We start from the raw sequence: 10893 nt of genomic DNA, 5'->3' as shown, positions 1-10893 counted from the left end.
AGTATTTTTTTCACTTTCCTTGGTAATTTAGAAGCTCTCCGCATAGAGTTTTTTTTTTCAACATTTTAATTATATTCTATTCAATTATCTCATTAATGACAATAAATAAGCTTTTTTAGGACCATAAGTGAGGTCATAATTTTGATTATGTCCTTTTTAAATGCAATTTACTAAGTAAACTAACCTCCATGATGGGAACCCATGAATTGAAGAGTAAAATCCTAAAGTAATGTCCCGAGATTACATATGGACACACTTCGCTAACGATTGATATTGTGCATTTGTGCTTTTACCTCTCAATGATTCTGAAGAATGCAATATAAATCCACTATATATTTTTCTTCTTTATTTGGTAGGTAAAAATCAATAAATACGTCATAAAACGTACAAAAGAAACATTTATTTCGTTGACATGATACATTTGAATCAAATTAACTGTTCTGAAAAGTCGTTTTCTTGTAGCCATCCTTTTCTTGTACCAAAACAACGTAAACTTATATACATTTCAACAACTAAGTTAACGAAATCTATAATTAAATAAGATCTTCTAGAGTTATGATTTTTTTCCATTAAATCAATACGAGTAAAATGATTGAACGAGTAATAATGTCTGTAAAGATAAGATGCTATATACATAAAGTCTTTATTTTTCTTAGACTGAATTCACAGTATTAAACTATTAATCAATTCCAATGTGAGGGGATCTGTAAATGAAAAAGAAGAATGACAAATACATAAAGATTTAGCATCTTAGGTCAAGATTTTTGGCTTAACATATTAAGCCATTTTGTGCATTCACATATAGTTGTTCAGATTAAATACTTAACTCATCAAGCCATTAGTTAAAGGTCACCTGAAACATTTCTACATGTTAATGAAAACCCACCATAACAATGTGTGGGACATATATATTTAATCCACATCTCGTTCTATCTTAATAGAATTCTAGTTTTCCAGTTATTTTAAAAACAAATATACGCAAGAAACATATAATATTTACACTAAGATGCATGTGTTTTTATACGACCCTCAAAATAATGAATGTGTCTGATACGATATCAGGCACAGTATGGAATTAAATCAAACAGTTCGAGAAGCTTCCGGAAGATCGTCTTTCTTGAACATGTTCTTGATGGCTTCTTCTTTTTCATCGATAAAATCAAAAAAATTAAACAAGACGCTATAGCAGCCCCTGTTCCTAGAAGCTGGGAACATAGGCAAACTAGGATCGAGCATCTGTTGCTGTTTATAATAAATATACTGACGAATTGTTTGTAGAAGAAATAAAACCAATGCAGTGAGTGAAAAAGCACCACAAATTAAGTATAAACCCCAAAAGCTGCTCATTTGTAGCTGATTAGGTTCTGAATCAGCTCCCACAGCACTGGAACAGCCGTCTTTACAGAACCAATTGTCGTGGATTTCTTGTAGCTTTCCATTTTCGGAAAGTTCCATGATTGCTAGAGATAATGTCGTGGCGAGAGGTGAGTCTCTCTTGAAAGCCTGCCCTTTCCAAAAAAGAAAAATTAGTTTTCTACTGTTTAATAGTTGCTGATTGAGTTAGATCTGATTGAGTCAGACCCAAATGTTTATCAGATCCAGTAAGAGACATACAGAGGCTATATGACCAAATCAGAGACTTCTGATTGTGGTATCAAACAGTCTAAATCTGACCGAGTCAGAGTCAGACACAGCCTCTTACCAGACCCAATAAGAGGCATATCAAACAGGCTTTCCCTAAGTTTGTTTATTGTGTGAAGTGAAAAACAATGAAGGAAGGACTTACAAATCCCCATCCGCTTCTAGTAAAGGGTTGACCAACGATCCGAAAGTCAGCATATTCCAAGAGAAACAACTCGATGTAAGGAAGTTCATCAACAATGGCTGCCACGCCTCCGTGATGTGGGCCCAATCGTAACGCCTTATCATATTCTTGAGGGGAGCCTAAAGGAATGAGCCTAGATTTTGGGATGTAAAGACTTTCGGCTAAATAGGTATGTGCAAATGAGCCATCTTGGTAGCCGATTGGTAGATGGCTAGCCACTAACGCGTCTATTCCTGTGATTGGTGATGAAAGTTGTTCGACTGTAAGAATTGAGGTTAAGCTTGCAGTGTAGCTTGATGTGATCACCATTAATAGGAATAGCCATACCACCATTACCATTCGTCCAAGTGGGCTAACCGTATCTTCCTCTGTAATTCATATTTCAAAATAAATAATGTTCGACAAAATGATTGCATACATAAGGAAATGGAAGGGAAAAAATGAGGCTGCTTACGGTTTCTCTTGAACAGAGTCGAAAAGCTGAACCTGAAAAACAAAAAGCAAAATTTCACATTTATATTATCGAGCATAATTAATGGATTGTAAGCACAAAAGAAACTTACAAGAAAATAGTGACAAGTTGTCTTTTAAGTGGGCCCCTGAAATCGTCGTTAACCCGATGCTCAAGAAGCCAGATAACTAAAGCGATCAAAACAAAAGCAACTGTAGTAGCGCACCACATTTCTATAGTAAAAGGTCTAAGAAACACCCAAGCACTCGCTTTTGAATCGTTAATAGGAACCACGATCACGAGACCCGTTGTTGCATAAGGCTGTGTGTAATCAACAATCTTTGTCCTATTTGTCACGATAGCTATATCTCCGACCGCTCCATCAAAAACCTAGTAACAACCACAATCTAATACTATAAAGAACTTACTTATCAGGCTTGATGAGTATTGTACCAGGCACATTTGTGCCTAATATATTGCGTATTAGGCACAATGTGTTCCTGATACATAACGCGTGCTTGATACATAGTGTATCTCGCATGATGCGCCAGATACACTATATAATGTATCTGGCACAACGCGTCAGATACACTATGTACACTACATAGCGTATCCGAGACACATTGCGTATCCGACACATTGCGTCAGATACACCATGTATCTACACATTGCGCCTGCGCTTGATCGTATCAGGCAAAATGTCACTGCCAGATACACTATATATAAGGCACAATACGCAGTGTTGCATAGCACCTGATACGCGCTATGCATCAGGTACATTGAGCCTGCATTATGTACTACCAATGTGCCTGATTTGCTATGCATCAGACGCATTGTATACAATGTGCTTGATACATACTTATATGTATCAAGCACATGATAGAAACGAGATTTGACTAATCTTATACTTACATCGTCCGTAACGAACTTTACAAGTTGATCATAATTTGGATTCTTTTCACCATCTCCAAACGGGACAAATCTAAAAGGAAGTTGATAAGGAATCAACTTAACTGCTTCCGTAAACACATCGATACAATATCCTTGTATCGTATGATTACTTAATTCCGTTACAAATTCAACAAAACTCGCCCGTTTCGGTATCCCAATTCTCAACGGTCTTTCTTGGTCACCAATAACCCATCCACGTGGCCTATCCGTGTTTCCACCGGGCCAAGTAATTACACCAAGCTTCTCATTTAAACGGGGCAACTTACTTTTATCCACTTTGAGAGATTCGGGTGGGGCAACAGAGAGACCCGAATGGTTCGACCAATACCCAACATTTTGAATTGATAATTTAACAAAATTAACGATTTCATAACCTCTTGGAACCAAGTTTCTATCGGTATTGAATTGGATTTGACCGGTCAAACCATTGAAATTTGTCTCCGATAATATCTTCACGAAATCTTTCCCGTTATCGAAGATCTTAAGTTTCCCGAATTTTGAATCGAAAAATGAAAACGACATATTCATTTCTTGATTAAGAAATGTATCGATTGTGTTTGCAACCGCCCACACCGTGTCATAAGCATACGATCCGTATACATTCGATTCAAAGTTCTTTTTTTCTGATGTTTGTGGAGTATGCTGACAAATTCCGACAACGCCCTCGATGATCTTCAAAGAAGGTTGATTTGTTGGGGTAATCGAGGGTAAAGTTGTACAAAGCCAATCGGTTGTTAACCATACATAATCGGTAGTCATCATGTTAAGCTTGTTAGCTACTTCAAAGATTTTGAGGGACGGATCAGGATGAATGTGGATGATGTAAACACGAGGGCCAAGTGGGATTGAATAATTAAGCACATCGGAGATATCTTTAAGATTATAATTAGTGGGTAAAGCTAACTTATAAGAAATCTTTGATTTCCTCTTTTCTACTTCATCATCTAGAGAAAACACTCCGTTTCTTCCATATTCATCATCGATGTATATTGCAATTACCTCTTTCCAGCCATAAAAATCGATCAAGTTAGCCATGGCTGCCATCTGGTATGAGTCGCTTTGTGTTGTTCGAAAGAAGTAAGGGAATTGGAGGGAAGATAGAGTGGGATCGGTTGCAGCGTATGAAATTATGGGCACTTGTACGCCATTTGCGATCTGAGAAATCATATGAGCTACAGCTGATGATTGTGGGCCGATTATTGCGACTACATCTTGCTCGAGCATCTGAAATGCTGACAAAATCATTCCAAATTCAAATTTATCCGCATCTGGATTTTCAATTGAAGATGAAGCTAATAGAAACAGTAGAAAAAAGAAATTTATAAACTAAAAAATTTATTTTTGAATAGAAAAGCCACTTTGTTAGCATGTGTATTCAATCCAAAATCGAGATTGAATTCATATGATCATATCTACGACCTAAATTCCACATAACAATTTGATCTCTATTCATGTTAACAGAAAATCGAAAGGTATAGATGCTTAAATACCTCCAATGGAGCCTTTGAAGACGCTGCAATTAGTGTCCTCCATGAATAACTTCATTTCCGTACCATTAAGAATCCTTGAATCGTTGTTCACATCGATTACAGCAATTTCCATGGCTGTTTTTGCAGCCTTGCCGATGACCGAATCAAACGAAAACAGAGCTCCAACATTTACAACAGCAGGCCTTTTGCAGTGAGCACAAGTGTTGAGAAGCAGTGATATTGAGAGGGTTAGTAATAATCGTATGGTGGACTCCATTATTGATACATGTTAAGACATTAGAGGTTCTGGTGAAATAACCATGAAATTAGGTCAAATTTGAGTAAAGGGGAGGAGATGAAAACAACGGTGGGTGTTTATTGTTTAATGGTTGAATAGTGTGAGCCTGTGAGGAGTGGGGTTCAGATGCCAGATGAAGAATAAAGCCTATTTGGAAGGTAAGGAAAACATGGGAAAATGATGGTGGTCATGGTCCCTGCAACTTTGTTTTTTTATTGTGGGAGAAAGGGAGAGTTTTGTTTGGGTATAATTGTGTAAGCTTGTGAGATTCTAAAATGACCAAAATATATTATCAGGGTACACGACTATTTTCAATATTTATTATAAGATAAGATAATATTAACTTTATAAAATAGATGATTTTATTTGTTTTCAAACTAAAAAAATAATTTTTAATAAAAAAAAATGTGTTATATGGTATGGACATGCGTACCCGATTCGAATTAGGTTTATGTTTGTATTTTTTTCTATGTATAACGTCTGATAGCTAGGGTTTCAATTAAACTGTACTACTGTTTTCATGCTCGTGAATAAGAATCATGCTATTTAGATGTAAGTCACGTTGACTATTGTTACATGGTCTTTCGTGTGTCTTGATAGTTATCTTTGTAGAACTGCGTCTAATGAACACCAGCGAAGTAACGCTGCACAAGATCAACAAATACTAGGTTAGAAAGTCATACATAGGGTTGGACCCCGATATTGTTTTGTGATGCCTAAACTAGATATTGCTTTGTGTTGTCTATTATAAAAATTGTCTTATTGTTCTCTGCCCCCTTTTGGTAACAAGAACTTACCTTTATATATATAGGTGAGGCTTGGTCCGGTTTATCGTTTTCTTGCATGTGTTATGTGTTAATCCATACGTCGTAAAGGTAGAACCCTTTAATAAAATAAATTTTCTTTTCCATGTTTCCTAGGAGGTTGTTTGATATGATCTTGTACAGTAGATACTCGATTATTATATTGGTGATCGGCTCGGTAAAACGGTGTTCAGCCTGTATAGTCTGTATTGGGTTTGATTGTTGGCTCTTGGTCTATCTCAGCCAGCTTTAGATGTGGGTGTAGCTCATACCCCATTATTGACCAAACCATATTAAATATCGTGTTTTTGTGCGTGTGATTTTTTCACATTAATTTGTGAGAGGTCTTAGTATATAAGACTTAGTCCCTCTTCCATATGAGTTTCCAGAAAAGGGAATGCATGAATGTGGCAATACGAGGGTGTCACTATAGTGTGACTTTGGTGAATCTAGTAAAGTAAGTTGGGAGTGCTAGTAGTATGGATGTAAACAAAAAAATATAATATTTTTCTTAACCCAAAAAAATAAAACAAAGTACAGATTATCATGAACTATATTGTCTCATGAAACAAACCAAACTTTTTTTAAGAGCAAAAGTCATTTCTTGATTTATGTTTTGTATAGTTCAAATTTTATCATATTTCCCCAAAAGGACGAATACGTATTACATGTACAAATTCTTTTAAGAAATACATTAATATTAATGATATTTTTTATTCTTATAACTATTTTACACTACAAAAAGCAGGCCATGTACGTAGGTCTGAGAAGCATCACGTGAACAAGTTGAGCAGCAACAAAGTCGAAAGGAACAGTGTACTCCGCAGCCCTTTGGAATTGATATTTCCAAATTAATTAAATAATTAAAAAAAAAAGTAAGAAATTAGTTCAACAATAAGGAAGAAATCAGCTCACCACTCTGATCGGATGTTGCTTTAGGAAGTGCTGGAAGATCTGTAGCATGATTTTCATAAATTAAAAAAAAAAAAAAAACTTTTGAGAGACATGTTTAAATACTAGACGTACTTATTGGAGAAGGAGAATAAGTATAAGAAGAAGGCCATGGCGCTTCAACGTTATCATTAAGGTCACATCTGAAATCAATTCCTGTGCTTTGCTCATACGTCACATCAAAAGGCAAGCTTGGAAAAAGGCAACCCGACCCTATAACAAAAAAAATCCCCGAGAGGAGTTATTAGATAAATCGGCATCATTAAACTAATTTTATGTCAAGAATTAGTACCTTGTGATCCAACTGTTCCATGATTGATAATATCAAAATCCCATAACGCCACCTATAAATTTGTTAAATTGCTCTAGAGATGATATGAAAAGAAGAAGGGAAATGATGAGCGTAGTTAACCTTGGAGGGAGAAATCTTTGAGTTTTATGTGACAAATGTTGTATATGTTATTGGAGACATTAAGTTTTTGCAAATTATCAGCAAGCAAATTCGCGCAATTCAAAGCTTGCAAGTTTGTAATGAAGCTTTGATTTTGTATATAAGTCATGTACTTCTCCATGGCATCACAACACGCGTTTTGGTTCCTAATCTTGTTTCCACATTCATTCGAAATGTTTTTCATGTCGGGAAAAACAAGAGGACAAACTGGAAAAATTAAAAGTGAGAGATATATGATTTAGCAATTAAAACACATTAAAGCTTCATAGTTTGAAGATATTGTTAATTACCTTTGTTAATCTTGCAACTCGAAATCCCACGTAGAACTTTATTAGCATACGATGAATCAAATTTACTCGCAAGCCATTGAAGAACAATCTTCTTACAATCATCAACCATAGCCACGTCATCACCTGATAAACGACTTCCAATCTTTCTAGAAGCAATCTTAACAGCAGCATCTGTAATCGCACTCTGACAAATTTTGTCCCTACACTCTTTCACAGGATCAATCTTTTCACAAGATTCAATGATTGTAGGAATGTTGATGGTGTTTTCAATATCAATAAGATGAACAAAAGGGCAAGAAGAATCTGAGAGGTTTGAAGGGTGGATTGAGCAGATTTCTAGAAGTTGGTTGTTAGAGCCTTGAGCTTCTAGAAGTTGTGTGATGTCTGAAAGACAATTTTTGGAATGAGTTTTGTTGAGGGAAAGTGTTCCTGAAGAGAAACTAGATTGGCCTATTAAGATCTTGATTGTGGCATCGAGTTGAGGGCAACATATTGTGTTGGCTAGATATGGAGCTAGTGAACCCCAGCAATCGATTGCTGTTGTAGTGAGGGCAGTTTCGGCATTTGAAAAGTTTAGTGGACAGTTTCCTGAAATGTTAGAATAGATCAAATTTACAAAGATTAGTAGTTGCTTCTTCTTAAAGCATTTGATTCAGTAAGAGGAAGGTGTAGGGATACCTGATAGATTTGGCATGCTGATATTTGTGAATGGCATCAATGGTGAAGGTGCAATGAGTGGAAGAACAGGTTGGGGATTCAAAGGAGACTCAATCGGAGATTGTGGTAGATTAGAACTAGTTACTTTCTCGAAATGGATGCTATCTGATTCAGAGATTTAAGCACCAAGAAAATTGATAAGCACACATACTCAATACAATATACCTAAATTTTTGATCTGCTGAATTACAGCAATTAAGCATCGGAAGAAGAAACTTGTTGAATTACAAATTTGTGATGTTTCAGATCATTCACAATCACAGAATTAATCAAACAGAAAGAGGATTCTGAATCAACCACACTGATATTAAGAACATCAATTGATTCTCAAGAGCAATTCAAAATGATTTTAGCTTGTGTGATTGTTCTACATCTTTAAAAAAAATGATCAACAGAACATTACAGAAATCGAAACAAATTTGCTCTTACTTTTTCAATTAGAACGTTATCAATAAGAACTCAAGCACACACGACACTGAAAACAGAAATCGATACTCGAGCACAGTTCAACAATATAGCTATTGCATTGTACAACATGCATCGGAAATACATATGTAGCTAATTCAGACCATCAACAAAAATTATTAGATTAATGTGAATCATATTACTTACATAGAAGCAGCAGCATTGCGAATTGAAATATTAGCCATTGACAATCACTCGCACAAATTCCACACATCATTTCGGCGATCAGTGAGTTCAATATTCAAAAGCAACTATTACAGCTTCCAACAATGTCTGTTTATATATATGTGTGTGTGAGTGTGTGTAAAAGTCAAGTAGGGTGGGAGGACTTTTGCAGTTGATTTCATGGTTTTCATCAATGGCGGATGAGGCCTCAGTTTTTGTTTTTTTCACACGGAAGAGAAGGAGGGAAATCTGTGGGTCAATGACTTCAAATGGAAGGACGGGTCACGTGAGACGCGTATGCCGGTATTCCCGCCGATTACAACAAAAAGATTTGCATAGGACATCAAATCGTTTTAAAAAAGATTAATTATTTCTTGTATAATAATTTTATAATCATATTTATTATGTTAGTTATATGTAATTAAGAGATAAAAATGCTTAAATCAATTTAACTCATCTAAATAATATATTTGTTTGACTTGAAGAATTTTGGCTAATTTTTCAACTTGTATGACTCTGGATATAGTTAATTTTATGGATACCAGTTAGATAATATAAATATTATATATTATATGTAATAACAATTATGAAAAAAAATTAACATTAATGATTATTAACAACAGTAAACGAACGTGTGCATTAACGTTTTGTGATTTCTAAATGCATTAGAAACAGATTGTTTTGGGCCCTTTAACCAGAAGACCGGTTCCTTCTGTCTCTCATGATTTTTAAATTATTAATACTTTTTATCATAAAAGGATTTTTCTTGACTTTTACGAGAAGACTATAGCTTCAAGTTACAAAAACAACTATAGTAAAATAAAAATGAAAAATAATAGAAGGAAGCTTCTTCGCCACATAACCATATAGATCCCAAAATTTCCAACAAAAAAGGTTGCTTCGAGTGATGGATTTTGGACTTGTTAATTTTTTAATTTGGGGCTATCTCATCCGCCTATCAATTTATATATTTATCCATTTAAAAAAAAAAGCTTAGAACTTTTAGTCATTCATTGATTAAGATTTTTTTTTCTTGATTTAACCACTATAAATAAACTTTTCAAAGAAAATTATCTCAGTTTTGAAAAATAACCACTGTTCTCAAATGTTTCATTCTAGAATGTTTCATTCTAGACTACTGTTTATATTCTTAAGTTTTTTTTTCGAAAAAATTTCTGTTTATATCCGAAATATCTATTTTGAGGTGTTTAAATAAACGGTTACTCCCGAATGCTACATTTCGGATGTGATCTTTAAATTTCAAAGTTATTTTTTGGTTTTATTCTAATTTTTTTATTTGGAAGTATCTTATTTTATGTACTAGTCTCATATACATATAATTCACATGAGTATGTTTGTTAAACTTTTTATTAGATTAATGTAAAAAACAAAATTTTTTTCATCGGATTTTGGGTTTTTTTTTTAAATTCCGCAATTTATTTATTTTTCCGAAATCCAAGTATCAGTTTCGAATCTGAAATGTTTGTCCGAAACTCCATAATATCAGTCCGAAATATATTTTTTTGTCAGAAAAGTTTTTTTTTCTAGTCCGTAATGTCTATTTCAAGACCAGACCAAGTGGTTACTTTTACTAAAATCAATTTTTTTGTTATTTTCTTTAAAGACACATTATGAAGTGTTTGGATAGGAAAAAAAGAGGGAGCTTCTAGTTTATTATTTATCCCTACCGCTATAAGCTGAGTTTAAATGTTTGAATAGAAAACACTAAAAACCAGCTTATTACGGCAGGGATAAGCTAAATAAGCTAATTTTAATAAGCATTCTCTCCCTTGCTTATAGCTTATTTTTAATCCAAACTCTCTCAACACTAATAAGCTATAAGCTAATTTATCTAAACACCCTCTAATTGTGGTTAGATCAGTTTAACTTTTTTTTTTAATGATCTATATATGTTGTGTAGAAATCTTGTTTATACTTGCTGATTTGTTATGTATTAAATTATCATGAGGTATATCGAGGCTTAGATATGGTTTATTTGTTCAAATAATCCTTGAATCAACCGAAATACAATATAGATCATGCATGACAACAGCACA

General features: G+C 34.4%; 2 protein-coding genes across 4 annotated transcripts; both read right to left on the bottom strand.

Annotated features, from left to right (window-relative positions):
- Positions 1–871: 871 nt before the first annotated feature.
- Positions 872–5228, bottom strand: GLR5 (glutamate receptor 5). Of its 2 annotated transcripts, none has more exons than XM_079059414.1 (6): positions 4718–5228; positions 3189–4459; positions 2389–2666; positions 2280–2311; positions 1787–2193; positions 872–1503 (listed from the first exon to the last, which is right to left on the bottom strand). In XM_079059414.1, exons 1-6 carry the CDS (start codon positions 4971–4973, stop codon positions 1081–1083), a joined length of 2667 nt encoding a protein of 888 aa, XP_078915540.1. In that variant the 5' UTR covers positions 4974–5228; the 3' UTR covers positions 872–1080. The 2 variants fall into 2 exon arrangements, with proteins under 2 accessions (XP_078915540.1, XP_078915542.1); XM_079059416.1 differs by having other exon boundaries at positions 3189–4451; positions 4718–4827.
- Positions 5229–6611: 1383 nt separating this feature from the next.
- Positions 6612–9056, bottom strand: LOC145125578 (putative GPI-anchored protein At1g61900). 2 transcript variants are annotated; one of them, XM_079061021.1, is made up of 7 exons: positions 8819–9056; positions 8168–8307; positions 7490–8077; positions 7041–7406; positions 6824–6961; positions 6713–6742; positions 6612–6626 (listed from the first exon to the last, which is right to left on the bottom strand). In XM_079061021.1, exons 1-4 carry the CDS (start codon positions 8854–8856, stop codon positions 7156–7158), a joined length of 1017 nt encoding a protein of 338 aa, XP_078917147.1. In that variant the 5' UTR covers positions 8857–9056; the 3' UTR covers positions 6612–6626; positions 6713–6742; positions 6824–6961; positions 7041–7155. The 2 variants fall into 2 exon arrangements, with proteins under 2 accessions (XP_078917147.1, XP_078917146.1); XM_079061020.1 differs by lacking the exon at positions 6612–6626 and having other exon boundaries at positions 8168–8311.
- Between the last annotated feature and the right edge of the window lie 1837 nt (positions 9057–10893).

The sequence above is a fragment of the Lactuca virosa genome, chromosome 7 (assembly GCF_052849685.1).
Source record: "Lactuca virosa cultivar CGN04683 chromosome 7, Lactuca_virosa_CGN04683_v6, whole genome shotgun sequence".
NCBI lineage: Eukaryota > Viridiplantae > Streptophyta > Magnoliopsida > Asterales > Asteraceae > Lactuca > Lactuca virosa.
This window is presented reverse-complemented; position numbering and strand designations above follow the sequence as displayed.